At 38.8% G+C, this 18,623-nt stretch overlaps 2 protein-coding genes across 8 annotated transcripts in view; one reads left to right on the top strand and one right to left on the bottom strand.

The window, feature by feature from the left end:
• Positions 1-15,717, top strand: part of mEFTu2 (mitochondrial translation elongation factor Tu 2) — an 84,143-nt gene extending 68,426 nt beyond the window's left edge. For all 4 annotated transcript variants that reach the window (XM_067111387.1, XM_067111388.1, XM_067111386.1 and 1 more), the window contains 2 exons: positions 868-1,016; positions 15,472-15,717. In XM_067111387.1, the coding sequence (XP_066967488.1) occupies positions 868-1,016; positions 15,472-15,641 (319 nt within the window). In that variant the 3' untranslated portion in view covers positions 15,642-15,717. The remainder of the gene's footprint in view (positions 1-867; positions 1,017-15,471) is intronic.
• Sur-8 (leucine-rich repeat protein shoc-2) overlaps positions 15,708-18,623 on the bottom strand; it is a 131,901-nt gene continuing 128,985 nt past the window's right edge. For all 4 annotated transcript variants that reach the window (XM_067111383.1, XM_067111385.1, XM_067111384.1 and 1 more), the window contains one exon: positions 15,708-18,051. In XM_067111383.1, the coding sequence (XP_066967484.1) occupies positions 18,016-18,051 (36 nt within the window). In that variant the 3' untranslated portion in view covers positions 15,708-18,015. The remainder of the gene's footprint in view (positions 18,052-18,623) is intronic.

Here is an 18,623-nt window from a genome sequence, read left to right as displayed (position 1 = left end):
GTCATCAACAACCCCATGATCTGGGCCTAGCAGTATGTTTTTAGCACACTCCTGCCTTCATAGGTCTAGTTCCTCCAATGAAGCTGATGGATGGATCATAGATTACTAATTATGGAAGCCATTATTAAGCTTCATCTTCCACATAGCCAAAGGGTAACACTATAGAACAAAAATATTGTTTAACTTACATCAGAACACCTCCAGTCCGACCATTTGAATCTTTATGTCATTAGTATCAGAATGTCTGCCATCACTCAATTTTTTTTCGGTACAGATTTATAAATAATGAAAACAATGAGTGAAGAAAATGTACTGTTTTTACGCTAGTCAGTATTTCTTTTGATCTTGTTAGAAGTAAGTCTGTCCAAAAAGTCATTGTTGATTGATTAAAATACATGTAATTACATCCATTTTCAAGAATCAACAGTAAGTTTCAGAGTGTCATCTTCTAAACATTACAGGTTTGTTCACTTTTGGTTGTTCTTTGATTCTGTAAAATCCTTATTCCATTTTGATAGGTAAATCTGGCTGGGTTTTTTTTTAAGGGAAGCCCACCCATGTCCCAATATCATATGCTAAATTGGAATTTCTGGGACTTGTTCTCCAGTTCCATCATGGCTGTATTTCTTCCTAAATCAGTGTAAACGACAGATTCTTCATGAGCAAAAACACCAGAGAAAATAATCTTTAGAAACTTATCAAACAACATGGACAATAAATGTTAACATCTGAAAGTAATAACAATGTGGTAGGAAAACAATCATGAAATTAAAAAGAAAAAATTATGACAGTAAGCAGACAAAAGTAAAAATGATTCAAACCTTGTACAGTAACTTATCATCTCAAATTCGGCTGCTTTATTTACAGGTTCGAAGCAACAGTTTACTTTTTGACCAAGCAAGAAGGTGGTAGATCTCGTCCAATATCTTCCATGTATATACAACAACTTTTTTGTCAGACTTGGAATATTACTTGTAGGCTAGACCTTCCTGACCAGTTGACAATGATAATGCCAGGTAAGAAAAAGAATTTACAGAAAATGTTATGTACTGTATAGAAGTAAAGAAGCTCTGCAACTTGTAAGTGTAGACCAGCATCTCATAGTTTTAGTTATAAGTTTGTGTACTAGTAATTCACACCCACTATATTGGTAAAAAGTGCTAAAAAGTTATTGTACATTATATGAAGTATTGTGAGGCCCTAGAAATGTCTTTTTAAGTATACCGTAAGTAAATGTGGCATAGATCTAAATCTAAAGAGGAACTCAAGTTAGCCCAGAACCTTCTTCAGTATGCTATTAATAGCTTCATTCATATTAGTACCATTTTACTGCCAGTATTCTTTTCAGTAAATTGTTGTGTCAGCTGAACTCCAAACAGTCTTGCAAATTCCAAGGTTTAATTATATTGACCTGGCTCTATAGCCTTAATCACTCTTAAAGGTTCTCTATTTTTGTTGTGTAACTTTGGCATTGTCCCAATAGCATCATTGATATAATGGTTGATTTCTGTTTCTCTTATATTCATTCCTACACCTCTGATATCACTTGCATACAAGGTCTTATGAAACTACTGTAATCCTTGCACACAAGGTCATATGAAACTAATCCTTGCATATAAGGTCATATAAAACTGATCCTTGCACACAAGGTCATATGAAACTGATCCTTGCATATAAGGTCATATGAAACTGATCCTTGCACACAAGGTCATATGAAACTGATCCTTAAGCACAAGTTCATATGAAACTGGTCCTTGCAGACAAGGTCATATAAAACTGATCCTTGCTACAAGATCATATGAAACTAATCCATATGTACAAGGTCATATGAAACATCTCAAGAAAATATTAGTTATCACATTTGATGCTGTCAGTTCTTAAACTTGAAAAATCTTTGTCAGTGTGTACATAACCCCTTTTTTTATTTTTTCATAGTATACTTGCCTATTATGATTCTTAACTGTTTTTATATGAATTGGGAAGTGGTCACTACCATTTGGATATTCATTTACTGACCATTCATAATCAATGTGAACACTAGATGAGCAAAAGATCAATAGTGAAATAAGTATTGGAGTAGATGTTATGGTAGGTCATGGCTCCATTATTGAGTATAGTGATATTATGATCATCCATAACATCCTCCAACGTCCTACCCTTGGTATCTGTCGTGTTCCCACCCCATATAGGGTTGTGAGCATTAAAATCACCAAGGAGGAGGAAAGGAGTAGGAAGCTGATTGATCAGTAAATGAATACAGTATCATTATAAGTGAAATCCAAATCAGGAGGAAGGTAGATGGCGCAAACTGTAATTTGCTTGTCTAAAATGAAAGTTACTGCTACAGCTTGCAGATGAGTGTTAATTGATAGCAAGGAGTGTTGAACGACTTATGCGCAATAATTGCTGCACCTCCCATAGCTATATCTCTGATTGGTGGTGGAGAATTATATATGCTGTAATTTAACCCAGGATTATATTGTGTGCTTCCAAGCTTAGTTTCCTGTAGATACACAATACCTGGGCTATGGTCATGAAGCAGTACCTTCAGCTCTCCACTTCGAGCCCTAAGGCCTCTACAGTTCCATTGTAGTATTGATGTGACAACTATTTTTTGGGCTTGGTGGAAGGCCCTTTGAATGGAGCCTTCTCATTTACTCTCGTTTATGAGTATTATCAAGAGATGATTTGGAGAGGACTGGTCTTGACAGGTTTGGTTTATTATCTGTTGATTTACTGGTGTCATTTTGTTTCTCTGTCTTGTCAGTTTATATAAATTCAGGCTGGGGTTCTTGCATCAAGCTTAGTACTTCGTATCTATTACAGAGTGGTGCATGTTTAATTGGAGGAGAAGATGAGGGGGAACGTCTCCTCTTTTGGTGCTTTTGCTCCTCAGTCTCATTAAATCAGGCAGACTCTGCCCGAGACAATTCCAAGGTGGTTGGGTTGAATGCCATCTTATCCTCCTTGGAGGCTTATACTCTAGCCTCAACAGGCCAAGCACTTGACCCAGATGGCTGGGCCACTACCACAGGGGTTGATGCACCTGCTACATTAGAGGGTGCTGCCACTGCACCCCTAGTGGTAGATAGGGGTAGTGGCTTAAGGGGAGCGCACGCTTACATAGAAATAATGCTCCGATTTTTATGGAATTTTTATGTTATACATATATATAAGGTGATGTTCCAGGAAAAATTTGAGAGTGATCGGATGATTATTTTGGATTTTATTAAAAAAATAAAAAATAAATAAAAAAATTAAAAATGATTCACCTTCATTTTTAGAGCTATTGCAATGCGGCTTCATACATAGAAAGTACATCACAGTATGAAAAAAATAATGGGAAGAGTTTTTCTACTTTTCCTTTTTTTTTTGGATGGGGGCGAGGGGGGATTTTCCCCCCAAATTTGTATAATTTGATTATCACCAGTTCCTCGTCAACCTAAGAAAAAATCTAGCCCCAAACAAATATTCGTCTTTCTTTCCTCTTTCCAATGGTATATTTAACTTTAAAATTGGCCTAAAAATAAAAATGTAGTTTGCGTTTGAAGTGCAAAAAAGTGAAAACTGAGAAAAACGACCGTAAAGATCAACAAGTGGTTTTTTTTGGCACTCGTGGAAAAAACTTACCTTAGAGCATTATTTTGGTTGATTTTTGGCTCCAGGTCACCCCCTTCCCTCTATAAAAAGGGGTATTATTCGCTCGAGGCGAGGGTATCATCAAGTACCACCTGACTCATTGTTGCCTTGTTTGAAACTAAGAAACTAGAAGTTTAGTAGCTACCAGGCTGATATTCTTGACTCATTTTCAGTTGTTTTTTTCACTTGTTTGGTCTTTTTGGTCTTTGGAGTTTGATTTTCAAGCCTTTTTGTCTCTCGAATGAAGAATTTCTTCTATACTTTCACTTGTGCCAAACAGATGTGTTAGCAAGTTGAATTTCTCATAGCCAAAGTTGTGTTCAATTTCCTCAATATTTATCTCACTCAATTGATGGTGCTTAGATTTTCCATTGCTAATTCGCTTTGCTGGGGCACTAACTGTAAACCTACACGATAGGCACTTCATTAAAATATCAGTATCCCATCTATTGGCAGAGAATTTGACCTGAACTTTACCCCTGCAATTTCCTACCTTGCATCTAATACCAGGCACTATTTTATCTAACCGAGATTTGATATAATGAACTTGTCATCATATACTCCCTTTTCATCATCCTTTATTCATTTCATCAACTGTGAGCGTATTTTTGAAGGTGAAAGTATATAGATTGTATTTAGACTTACTGGATGTAAAAAAAGACAGCAAAAACACCGCAAATAGCGAAAAAATTGCTCAGAGTAAAAAGTGTCCCACCACCCGCTTTCAACTTATGGTGGCAACCCTGTCTCCTACCACGCATTCACCAAGGAACAAGCCATTGTTGTTGCCAGACACTGCCAGACGTAGGAGATAAGGTGATATAAAAATCAAAATAATGAATAAATTAGGCGAATAAAGGAAAAAATGACAATAGTCATTAGGAGCCAAACGTCAGCCCTACCTCACCGTGTGGGGGGCGAAGGCCCAAAACCCCATCAATTTTAATATTTCGAAAAAATGCTTTGGTCACGTGATAACGAAGGTGTTGCTCATGTCTTACGGCCATTTAACCATTTTTTTTAAATTTCAAAAATATTCATAAAAAATCTAAGAGTGCGCTCCCCTTAAGAACTTCAGCATAGTTCCTAGGTTGTTGACCTAATTGTCTTTTTGCAAAACCGATACTTACATGCTCTGTTTTGGCTGTATTTAGTGCAGACAGTTCAAATTTGTAAATTTCACAATTTTTGTTATTGGATTTATGTTCCAGTTGACAATTACCACATTTTGCTTTTCTATTACATTCATCATGATGATGGACACCAGAGCAGTTTATACAGATTTTAGCGTTTTTGCAGTTTTTTTTTTTATGGGTGGCCAAACTTGAAGCAATGATAGCACTGCATTGGTCTTTGCTGGAAAGGATGTACTCGTACCCTTTCATTTTCAAATATGACATGAGAAGGTACTTCAGAGTCTACAAAGGTTAAAATGATCATGTTGGCAATAGCTGCCTTTTTCACTCTCCAAACTGGAGTGGGACTCATTTCTAGAATTTCTTCTTCTGTCATGCCATAAAGGTCTTTATCAAATAGTACTCCTCTCCCATAACTAAAGCTTAAGTGGGACTTGGTCTTTGTAATGATTTCATAATTTTTAATGTCCAACAAGGTCAGCATATATGCTTGGGTTGTGGATTTGGCATGAATAAGAACGGTGTTCTTCCTAAAACAAGAAATATCACCGCTCTTTATTCCTTCCACCTTTTTCTTAAGAAACTGCAAAATTTATAGTACAGGCAGTCCCCAGTTATCGGCGGGGGCTCTGTTCCCGACAGCTTGACGATAACCGAAAATCGGCGATAATAGCGTCAATCCCTGGTTATCAGCGCCAATAACCGGGGACTGGCGCCGCCGATAAGTGGGGATCAGCACCAATAACCAGGGATCAGCACTGATAACTGGAGATCAGTGTCAAAAATCCAGTTATCGTCATCACTAGACAAGCACTGTAAAACCGGATCGCTGATAACCGAGGCTGCCGATAACCAGGGACTGCCTGTAGTTATAATTTTCCTCCTTGGCTGAAGCTGCCACCCACATAGGAGGTTTAGGAGTCCTTATTTCTGCATTCTGGTTTCTCTGGTTTATCCTGAGCTCATTTAGACAGCACATAAACATCCATGTCTTTGGGAACTTTGTCTGTTAAGGCTCCTCGTACTGTGGCTTGACCTATTTGCATGCCACTTATCATACTAGCCTTTAGAGCCTCATCATGGCTACTAAAGGTAACCCACGCTTCCCATTTAGATTCAGTATCAGTAAAGTTCATCCTGATTTCTACAACTGTTCCAAATGATTTCAAAGATGTCAAGATCATTTCATAATCAGAACAGACTGGTAAGCCTTCGATATGGAGCATTCTCAAATTTTTCACACAACCTGGCTGTGTTGAGGATTTAATTTTGGATGAAGATTTCTTGGAGAAGTCTGTGTCCTTGCTTGAGTTGTCATCACTGAAGCATGGCTAGAAGGGTCCAGGGGAGGGGAAGTCAGGAGGGGGGATCAGGATATTTGTTATTACTGCTTTTTGTCAATTTATTTTTCGAGAAGTCATCTACATTTGGAGAAATTTCAGTCCCCAAGGTGGGTGCAGAGGTCATCATCTGTGCCAGAACAGCACCATCGGAGGGTCCAGGGGTACTCGAATCCTTATAAATGCTAGACCTAAAGATTTGAGAGGGTAAAAAAAAAAATAATAGTAATAAACCTGAAAACCTTAAAAAGATATCATCAGCCATTCATGGGGATTTTTCTTCCACCAGTGGCACAAGTGAGAACTGGCTCCCAAATGTCTGCATCCCTACTCTACCCCAAAGGGATGGCACAACTTAATTATATTGTAGTGGCCCAAGTGTAAGCCAAACCCGTTGCTAGGACCGAAAGTATTACAAGAATGCTATCATCCCCACTCTAATCATGTTATGGGCAGACTGGATAGAATGCTGAGAGTCCTATCCCCAGAACCGGACCCACCCTGGAATCCGTGGTCCAGCCCTACAGAATAGTTCCGCCTGACATCACTCAGGTCCGAACATTATCGGGCAGCTGGTGGTCCTACCACAGTTCCCACTGTTTAGCTTCAGATATAAACCCAGTCCCAGATATGATATCTTTTCCTGTTTATCAGGCCCAATAAATTTTAGCAAAAGCAGAAAATTCCACAAAAATTAATTCAAAGAAATATATAATGGTCTATGGGACTCTTGGGCTCAAACCTGGGAACAGGTTCCTGGGGTGGTCCCAAATCGAGGGGGACGATACGGAGTAGGATATGCTGCAGTATCCCAAGACTAAACTTATCAGTTCTCTTTATCAGATAATGCCTCAGTATTTACAGCTGAGTTATGTGCAATAGCATCAGTCCTAAAAACAATTAAAGAAACCTCATTTAATAATTTTGTGATTTATAGCAACTCCAAAAGTGCTATAGAAGCTATTCAGAGCTATAATTAAAAAAATAATATTGTACAACAAATTAAGTTTTCACTTCATAAATTGTATAATAATGGAAAAAATATTGAAATATGTTGGATCCTTGCCCATGTAGGGATTAAAGGAAATAAAGACGCTGATAAAGCAACTAAAGAAGCAGTCCACATGACAAGAGCAAATGTAGGCATTCCTATTAGTGACTATGTAAGATATATAAAAACAATCATTGCAAGTAAATGGCAAAATACTGTATATGGAATGAAGAACCTGAAAATAATACAGGTTGACCATCACTAATCCGGCAATCAGTAGTCCGGAACAATCAGTAATCTGGCACAAATTTCGGCTAGAGTAATTTCCAATGTTTCCGCACTAATTTTCAAATTTTCCGGGTCGCTGCACTAACTCGCTCACCAGCCGCTTCGATTTGGTGGCGCAGTGTGCTACATCAACAAACTGGTTGCCTAGCCTACATTATACTGAACTCTATTCACATATTAACAGTATTGTACAAACATCAACATAACAAATGTGCATCTTTTTCATGGATCTTTTAAAAATTTATGCTTTACTACATTGTTTCCAGTTGCGTATATTCTCATATTGCTTTTGTATTATAAATTGCGATCAGTGTTTTGTTTTGGGAATCGATATCGCAGTGTTTATTTCGCCGCATTTAACGAAGTTCAAAGAGCTTTTCTTGCTTCTAGTTAGCGTAAATGAATATGGATACTTTATTTATTTGGGACACGGATATTTTTCGTTATATGAAGTGTTTTTAAGTCGAAGTATAACTTAAATACGTTTTGTTGTGAAATTAATTTAGCTATTTTTTTCATTAATATATGACGTTCGCGGGAATCACGTCTGGCCGTTTTGGGGCATGTTTGTTTTGTGTAAAAAAAATCAAGATTCTGTCTGCTATTTTCTCTTGATTTCATCATAATATGAGCTTTACGTATTTATCTTTTATCGGCATGAAAACAGTAGTAATTTGTATTCTTTCATGCCCAGTAGTTTTGATTAAAATACATTTTCTCCAATTTTATATACGGTCGAGTTTCATCCATGTTGCCGATGCACGATAATTTATAGTCATTAGCAGCTTGAACATTGTTTTCTCAGCTTCAGCTACAACTTACAGCTTTAAGTTACTGTAGTAGTATATTTCCCTGCCGATCTTTTCTCCAAAGCGAATAAGGGTATAGTGTAAAAAATATATCAGTCCTATTGTACAGTACTTAACGTCATCTCTATGCCTGCTATTAGACAACAGATCTTGTACTTCATCAAACAAGCTAATCCTGATTCAGTCCCAAGGGTTCATGATATTAGAGCTGTGGCCACCTCCATTAACTACTTCCATTATATGAATTTCGCGGATCTTACCAAGTACACTGGTTGGAAGTCTCCCTTAGTTTTCAAACGTCACTATTTGAAATCTTTAGAAGCTCTTAAATTCTCAACAGTAGCGGCAGGGAACGTTGTCCCTCCCTCTAGAACCCTTTTTGATTCCTAGTCACTTTCTCCTCCACTGCCTCAGTTACCCCCTTACATTCTTCCCAGTCAGGCATACCTTGCACTTGTCCCCTGACCGTGTTATTTGTATAATTGTTATGTTTAAGTATGTTTTATACATTGTCATGTTAAAGTTTAATCTCCCACCAGTTCCATTTGTACATTACTTGTAATTATTGCTAGCAATTAAACCTGTTTGGTGGACTTATGGTCTTCATGTTCCCCTAACATTTCCTTGTCTCTTACAGCATAAGAATGATATTTATTTCTCTGTTATTTTTTCACCGGCTGACACGGGACCCCGATCCAGAAAAGGGATTTTGACGAAGGAAAAATCTATTTCTGGAGAGGGGCCCTTGTCACCCGGTGACCCACCCGTTTTCTGTTGTCTCCCTCCCATAGTAAACATCATTCTAGTGGGGTGGTGCTTTCATGGAATGCGGCTAGCGATGCTTTGTGTACAATCCGCGAGTGGTGCATGGGTTTGTAGCGGCACCTCTCGGTGGGACTTTTGACTTTGGGAATTTCTGTAGGGCAGGGTTCCATGTTTGTATCGTTCACCCTTTACCATACACGACTCCATTTAATGGAGCTCGCTCTGGGAGTAGTAACTCCAGCGTTTCATTTAGCTTTTCTCTGGTATCTAGCAACGGAATTACCTAGAAATAAGTGCTGAATGGACTTTTTCACCGGGTGACACGGGCCCCTCCCCAGAAATAGATTTTTCCTTCGTCAAAATCCCTTTTGTAACATAACTACGGTAATTTTGTATTACCGTACGATGGTTGAAATACAAGCAGAACAGTTGTTATCAGATACGATTATTAGCAAAACAACAGTTTCCCGTTCGGTTGTTTATGGCTGTACGCATTTACGCAAGAGTATAATGTTACTAACAATCCTTTTATCATTCTCTTTTACTTTTTTTAACTAACAGATGGAATAAAGAGATGGAGGAAAAGAAGTTTTTCTATTGTAAGTTGGTCTCTCTCACTGCCTGATTGTACCTGCTGCCTGCGCGAATTTCTAAAAATATTTCCTAAATATTTTCGTACCGGTATTAATTGCTAACCCCATCGTAATTGTAAACTTGAAATATCGTAAGTCGAATTATCGTAACTCGAGCACTACCTGTATTTGATAATTGTCTTTTCTTTGTTATCCAACTTGTACTGATTTATGGGATATTTTAATTCTAAGATGAGGTGCTTAGTTACTGGGTTTCGTGTATTCCAGCCTAATAAATGGCTAATCCGGCAAAATGGCTAATCCGGCACCCTCCAGGTCCCAGTGATGCCGGATTAGTGATGGTCAACCTGTATATTAAAACATAAAATCCAGTGTTGGAAAATGGAGTTCATCAAATCAGAGAGAGAGACACAAAACACAAGTAATTCTGACGCATCTTCGATTAGGCCATACTCGTTTGACGCATGGACGCTTGATGAACAGTCCATGTGGCCCTCCTGAATGCCCAGATTGCAAAGTGTTGATAACAGTTAAGCATGTATTGTGTTATTGTCCAAAGTATAACCTGCAGCGATTATCAAATTTTGGAAATAGATCATTGAAAGAAATTTTGTCAGAATCTTCAACATTTTCAGAAATACCCACTTTAGTGTTCATGAGGAGCTGTGATTTGATAAAATATAGAGTAAATAATAGAAATAGACGAAAACCTTTAGGCATCTAATGAATTTTAAAACAACTAAATTTGAAAATTTTACTTATTTTGAATTTTAATATACCTTTTTAATGAGTATACAGTATATGGAAACATGAGTATAAATGTATTTATTGTGTGAGTGTGTACCAGTATGAGAGCGTATGCCTTTGTGCAGCTTTTAATTTCATTTTCATTGATCCACCATACTGAGTGACCTATTTGGTCCCAGTGCTAGGCTTCTAGCCTAGACCTGTCATTTTATCCAAATCCTTCGGGCCAGCCCTGTGAGAGCTGATAGTCAGCTCAGTGGTTTGGTTAAACTGTTTTAATAATAAATTAATTCACAGGGAAGATCTCTTCACCCTCCGAGCCCCAAACTAGACTTCTCCTCAGACACCTCAGATCTAGGCTGGGGAGCCTTTTGGGTGGGTCAGGAGGTTTCCGGGATGTGGTCTCCGGAGGAAAGCTATCTTCATTACAAGTCAGTGGCCCATGTGGGCTTGTTCCTTATGAATAGGTGTAATTTTCTCAATAATAATAATAATAAATTCTATAATCCCCATATAACTCCACCAGGTCACATAAATCCTCCAGAAAAGGATAATGTGAGCCAGTAAATGCGAGCGCCTAAACACTACCTCATAAATCCTTTGGAGAATGCGTCAAATTTTAGCTAAGAAACAGTTGAGAGAAAGGTGATAAAGGGTCTGAGACACACCTTGGTTCCTTGTTGTGGAGAAAACCAACTGACCAGGGCAGTTCAGTGGGCTACAGACAGATTAAGGCTGCATCACCTTCTCTCACTGGGGAAACTGAAAAAGGTCAGTCACTATGGGGAACTGCAGTCTTCATCCATAATATATATGGTCAAATATCTAACTGATAAATGAAGTTTAGTACACCCAGTTATTTCTCAATTTCCGTATCATTTTTCTCCTCAACCACACAGGGGCATAAGAAGGCAGAGCAGAGGAAGCGAGAGAGGAATCAACCAATCAGGCAGTGGAGTAGGAGAAGCAACTTGAGGAGGAGTAGGCTTATGACAGCCATAACAAATTATCTACGTAATTTACTGGCATGCATCCTCCAATACTTCCCAAAATTAATCATCTTCTCATCAGACCACTCCTTCCTTACTTTCTTCATGAGAAGAAAAGCATTCGTTATCTATACAGGTAGCCTAACTCGCACATTGTAACCATGCAGATGACATTGCAAAAACGGAAAACAAACACAACTATACTGAAGAATGCTGAAGAAAATCAGCCAGAAATAGTCAAAATTATTGCCTGCCTATTATACACAAGGACACAGCATGAAGATTCTGGCAAGAATGTGAACATTCCAGTGGCCATTTGGTGGGAAACAGGTGACTGCACAGTCGGTTTGAATGCCCATCATATCTAACTCGTTCCTACACATATACAAACCCTTGGTCTTGACATAGGGGATTTACTTTCAGCACAAGCTGGGGCTGGCCTTTTAACTAAAAACAAAGTGGATTTTGGTAGTTGACTACCGATGGAAAGGGAGGAATCCCCTCCATCCAGTTGGTACGCATTTACTTTTTCTTTTGGCCGCGTCTGAGACAGACGTGTCTCTTTTGCTGCCTGCCTTTCCACTTATTTCTTAATTATTCTTTTCATTTTTTAATATTTTTTTTTGAGATACTGTATTTTGCCTATTTTGAGTAATGCAACAAGTTATGTTGTTATTTTCACTCTTTCTTGCTGCGTAGTTATTCCTACACAGTTATGCTGCGTAGTTGTTATCTACTCATTTTAGCGTATGAACCTTTTCTCTTTAATTCCCTCTCTAACTTCGTTTTGCCCTTTGGTGTTTGTTCTGTTATTCGGTTATATCGTTTTCCTGTTATGCACCCAAAGAGAGAGGACTGTCTCTTGCGACCAACCATTCTCGTTTTAGACATCGCAACCTCGTTTTATCGAACGTCCTTATTTCTACATCTTTTTTATGTTTGTTCTGAAGTGTTTTTTCTCTGAACGAGCAGATTTTTTCTTTCAACTCGAGGAAAAAGATGAAGGCGATCCAAAGGTGAAAATGGGAGCACAGATTTCTGGGCGGAAGTAGCATCTTTGGTGGTAAAAGAACACCAGAGTTCCCTCCTCTTCAGTACACACATGGAAAACAAGGACGCCAACTCCAGGGAGCTGTCCCTAATGGCTTTGCCTGCGCAAGGAAGCACACACAGCCAGTCTGCAGACAAGTCCTCTGCGAGATTGCCACAGCCTTCGATCGATTATGCAAGAGCACCAACAGTCCGGTCTAAAAAGCTAAGCACTTCAAATACTTTAAAAATATTCTTGAGTAAATGGTTTAACTCCTTAGATGAGAAAATGATCTTGGCTGATGCGAAGGCTGACCTTTGGGATGAATCAACAAGGCCAGAGAAGTCCCCTTGGGAGGAGGCAGCGACTCCCAAAGAAGGAGCTTCTCCGGTGACACAAGAGAGATATCTTCTACATGAAAGACGAGAGGGCGGAGAACAGATGACCACCTTGCCCTGCTCTCTCTTCTCCAAGAGCCATTCTCCAATATCTCTCAAGGATTTCCTGGATGAGGAAAACACTACCATCTTAGGAAGCCTGGAACACTCAACAGGCTGGTTCCTCATCAAGAATGCAGAGGCAGGAGAAGCTGGGGCAGCTGGAGAGAAGACAGAAAAGCAACCAAGAAATATCTGCGAAGAGCTGCATACGCTGTGGGAGTATGTGCCTGAAGAAATCGGAGAAGGATCAAGTCCAGAGGGTCCTTTGTTACTGCAGGTGTCCTCTGAAGAAAGTCTAGAATGTCATCAAGTTGGCACTGAATGGGTGCCAGCAAAGGATCATGCTACACGAGTGGGAGTAATTGCTGCAGGGAACTAAAGAGGTAGCGCAGAGCACTTGGAAACTCACCCTGGGCGCCTAGAATACAACAATTGGCTCAATCGGGAACTGGATAGGTGGTTAGACGCCAAATACTGGCGCTCTTCCACTGGATGCTCAGGAGAAAAACATTCTGGGTCGTCCCAGAAGCTACAGGACAGCTGAGGACTGCGCTCAGACTCCTTGAGATGCTTACAGGGAGGTGGAGAAGAGTGATCTGTAACCATTGCACACCTCTTCAAAGGTCAGGATTCATCAGAGAAGCGCCTTCGGCACCTCTTATCCGGGCTGGAATCCGAAGCACTGGAAAAAACCTCATGCACATCCTTTTGGACACCTTTCCAATGGCTGTCTGCCACCGATGCCTGGGACCGGTCAACAGGCTCGCCTTGGGGAGGGGCCGACTACCCATGGGCAAATCCCGCAGACCTCCCTAGGACTTCCAGTATGCCTCCAACCAGGTTTAGTGGACTCTGACAAGTGACAAGCAGCCACCTCCTCCACTGACACTGCACTTGTACTTTGAACACTTACTTAGCCCATAAGGACTCTCACCTATACACTTAACCGAGCAATAGAATTAACTGCGAGACCTAATTTCTGGTCAACAATGGCTTCAAGACTGGCAATAGCATTAGGGACAGAAGTATGGGAACCAGGTAAAGGAGTGGGTGGAATAGTCAAAGGATGGGTAATGGGGAAACAGCAGGTAAAGAGGATGGCAGAACAGTTAAATTGGCTACACCCAATTTAGGAGTACATTCTAAGCTGGCTAAGTTCCTAGCTTCAGCTCTAGCAGCTGCTTTCCTTTTCCTGTCTCTTTCAAGCTTATCTAGATGGGCTTTTAAAGTCTTCCATTTCCCTTGATCCCAGTCCCTACATTCAACTCAAGTCAAATCAATTGAACAATTATGTTCTCTACAATTACTACAGATTGTGTGAGAATCTTAGGAGGCTTTTGTCAATCAGTCTTGCAGCCTTTGCTGCAAAAACAAACACTAAAAGCAATAGAGTCAGACCGTCAGGAATAAAGTCGTAGTCAGTGAAAACTAGGTGTAAATAAACCTAAGCTATCTAGAAATAGCACGAGAGCTACCAAAATAATGAATACCTCACCAAATGGAGAACAGGTACAACCATCCAGCGACTAAAATACAAAATCACACTGCTTAAGACAACTAAAGTTCAGTCGTTAACCAACAGAAACGAATTGAACTAATCAGTTGTGTCGTACCTATTCTTCCCTGAAATTGGGCGGAGCTAGCCACCTACACTAAAACAATGGCAGCGCTAGCACAGATTTCAAAATTTAAGCTGCCGCAAGAATTAGAAACTAATAGCTATGTAATTACTTGGTAAGTTACCTATATGAAAACAAATTTTTACATTTTTTTTTTTGAACTTTCAAAAATTACAATAAATTTCTATTTCAATGACATGTATATTATTGCTCTTAGTACCAGTTATTGTAAATTACAAACAAAACTACAAAAACTTTATGAAAAAAGGGGCAAACAATATGGTTATCAATTATTGACTGGCTTAATGATAATTCTCTGAATAGCCCTTACATGCATGGGATTCTCTTCAAACAACCCTTACATGCATGAGGGATCAAGTTAAACCATCCCCCAACTCTCACCAGACACCAGACATCATTCCGGTGCTATCTGATATCAAAGTAATTGATTTTATATTCTATTGATAGTAGAATCTCAAGGCATGATATGATCACCCCTCATTAATAAGTCAATCTGTAGAGAATGCAAAATATATTAAGGGAACATATTGTCTGATTATACAAATTCTAGTTGGTAGCAAATGACAAGTTACAAATCCCTCATGAAATTTTGTCAGTTTTCAACATTTTGTCTCCATTTATAAAATTGTAATAAAGCTATGATTTATTAGATTCTAAGACAAAAACAATTAATTTTCCTGTTTCTTAAGAAGACACCATTTGGCCCAGAGGTGCAAGTATGCTGTGATTAAACTACAGTATATGATTCCTAAACTTTGAAGTGTGTAAAATTTAGCCCAAAAAGTAAATTTTTTCTAATTTTATTCACTTATTGTGTGAATGGTAACAAATTTCATACTACTAAATCAACTCTTATTGACTTACTAGGATACTAATGGGAAAACAAACCTACCAGCAAAATAATTTCTTGACCTGCAGTACCTGCAGAATTTTACTTGAGAAATGTATAATTCCTTCTTAGTAAGCACAAGTTTTTCACATTACTTCATTAATGGTATTAAAATATTTCTTATCCTTAACCTCCCTAATAAATTTTTCTCTAGAAATTATTTCTTTTGTTCCAGGTGAACACTGCAATGTTTCGATCACCTTACTTCAGCGTATGGTAGTATCAATAGGCGAAGCATTTACCATTCGTGAAAATGGTGTCACTGTGGCAACTGGTGTTGTTACATCCTTGTTGAAAAGTGTGTCAGTTCCAAATAAGAAGTTAGACAAGTTGAACTTTCCCTGAATCATCAAATTATATTGTATTACACATGAACTATCTAATTGTATATTATAGGAAAATAAAACAAGATTCACCTACAGGTTTATTGTTTATGAGTAACATTTTGAGGCGACCGATACACAGCATGTCTTGAGTATAAGCAATGGTTGTCTGTGGGGTGAAGCTACAAAGCAACGGATGGTGTGGGAACAGTCAACTGCTGACATCCCACAGGGACACTTTGACTAGTCATTATTCACAGCTGCTCCAAAGAATATGCAGCAGCAGTCAATAGAAAGGTACACTAACCCTAACTGCTTTACACAGTTCTTTACTATGTCATCCAGCCTTGGCATTGTAGTAATAGCAGAAACAGCAGCAATAAATGGTCTAAACACATTTTCCTTGACTCAACTCCATCTTGGTAGCTATTTCCTTGCAGTTCACTGAAATTTTGTTTTCTGATATCTTTCTCCAAAATTTCTTATTGCTGCTATAACAACAACTTTTTAGGACCTACTGTAATCTCATTCCACTTTTCCAAAAGTTAAAGCCCTATACTTAAACTGCAAATTGTTTTTATACAACCTGCGTAACTTAAGCCTCAAGAGACTTTAGTTGTAAAGCACCAATAAGCCTCTGAGGGATAAGAGAGACCGTAATATATTGTTGTTACAGTAGATATAGAATAAATGTGTAACCTTCCTTGTCTTAGGTCATTATTGGTGAGGGAATGATGACTGTCCAACTAAACAACACATGATGATGATGATGACTGTGTCCTTGAGGTCTTCATACAGTTCCATGATACATGCTGTTCAGTTCTCACTAATGATTGAGACAAACTGGTCCATTGATGCCACCAAAGTTTTTGTTTGCTTTGTGGCTTCAAATTTAACGAAAGATGTTTTAAAAAATTATATAAATAGACAAACAAATGCCTAGCTTGGCACAAGAAAATATGATTTCAAGATTCCAAGACTTCGAGTTAGTTTAAAGCAAATACAATATTTACATGGCAAATCAAATTAGGCCTTCCTAGAAAATATTCCCATCCATACACAACTTTATATTTTTCTTGACAGTTAAAACACACTACATTATACATACAGACATTCACGCACATGCACACTAGAGTAATGGTTGAGAGGCAGTAGCAGCAATCTGAGAAGGAAGAACAGCTAAGGCTAAAAGCAACCTATTTCTGCAAGCTATGATACATATATACACCAGGACACTCACACTTAAGCAGCAATAGCAGCACTGAGTGGAGGCAGGATCCCTGGCCTGCACTGCTTCAACATCATCCAGTAACCATCTGGTAGTCAGTGTGTGCAACGGGGGAGAAGTTGTACATGACCAACACATGATGGCCAGTGAATGGCATTGTGTAGGGGGGAGACCAGAGCAAGACATGGATGCTACCTACCATAGCACTCTGTACATGCACAGCCATACATGCACCATCAGCATTTGACACTGAGCACAGGGGCTATTCTTCCTCTCTAGCTCATCCAGTTAATTTTTAAAGGAAAAGCTATCATACTGCTACTGCCTCATACCATACACTTGACAGACCCATTTAATGCCAAGAATTACCAAAGCATGGTAACTGTATGGCCAACATTTAGCATGTAGCTAGTGCACACCGGCACACTTTGATGCCAGGAGCTACATATGGCTTGACTGTAAGGTCAGTGTAGGGATATATCCTACCTATACCTCATTATTATGCTGTATGCATCACGAAGTTCAACGCAAGTTGGAACCTACACCTTGATCACTACTGCAGTGACAATCTTCTTATACCATATCCCCACAACAAAACCAGGCACCTTGTAAGTTTTCAATCTTTTGGTCCTGTCTAGCCTGGCCATTAACTTATGCCTAACATAAAAAGCACATATCACATTTCACCTGGGCAGCCGCCATCCCTATCGCACAGCATTTGGTCTCTCTCTAGTCACCTACATTGCATAGGTGTCAAGCAGGCACTGTGTTCTTTGGCGGCATGCTGGCAACTTGCTTATCTCCTCAGTAACATCAACTATCAGTTAATGCACCATCTGAAGCCATGCCAGAAGCAGCTTGTAATTGTAGGTGTAAGAAATGCAGTGGGAGTACAGGAGCTGCAGGAAAAGATGGAGCACTGCTTATAAGACATCAACAGCTGCAGAGGTTGAGTCCTGCCCAGAAATATTAACCAGTGGGGTAGAGAAATACCCAGAGTTGATTCACACTGAACCTTTGGTCGTAACGAGAGAGACGGCAGGTTACTGACCAAAACATCTTGTCAATAGATATTAAGCAGTGACCAAGGGCAGCTATAAAAGGCTGATGCTCTTGAGGCATTTAAAGCTCACTTCTTGATTCCATGTCTGTAACAATATTACCTTCCTCACATTGTGCGATATGGGCCCTGCATCTTCAAGAACTGAAAAAAAAAAGAAAAAAAGAATTCATTACTCAAAATGTTAGTTTTAATGACATCGAATTTGCCAGGATATTTACTGCTACCCTACTAAGTTGGTATACATCAACTCTTGAATTGTTTTCTAAACTCTTAAAATTTAACTGATGACTTTTTACTCTCCCTAACATTGGTACAATACATACATTCATACACAGATTCAATTTTTGCAGTTGCAATTTAAAGGAGTATAATTATTACCCAGCACATAACTTCTATAAAAAATGCTCATATACTTCTTTAGTACTTTATATTCATATATTTACTAGACAATAATATGTTTAATTACATCTCCTCTACCCACACTAATGATGATTTAAATCTTCATCTTTTGTATGTAATTACCATTGAGTTTTTATAACGAAACACTTCCCAATATGACCAATTTACTAGCCATACTAGATTTGTTTAACTGAGCCTGCTATTTCCCTGCTGCTGAAAGTTGTAATGGAGAGAGAGAGAGAGAAATATGTAGCTGCACATACACACAGTAAAAAAAATTTTAATGACTTAAAAAGGTGAAAATAACTGACGAT

Source organism: Macrobrachium rosenbergii, chromosome 11 (genome assembly GCF_040412425.1).
Source record: "Macrobrachium rosenbergii isolate ZJJX-2024 chromosome 11, ASM4041242v1, whole genome shotgun sequence".
NCBI lineage: Eukaryota > Metazoa > Arthropoda > Malacostraca > Decapoda > Palaemonidae > Macrobrachium > Macrobrachium rosenbergii.
Note: the sequence above shows the minus strand (reverse complement) of the source record. Positions and strands in the feature narration are given on the sequence as shown.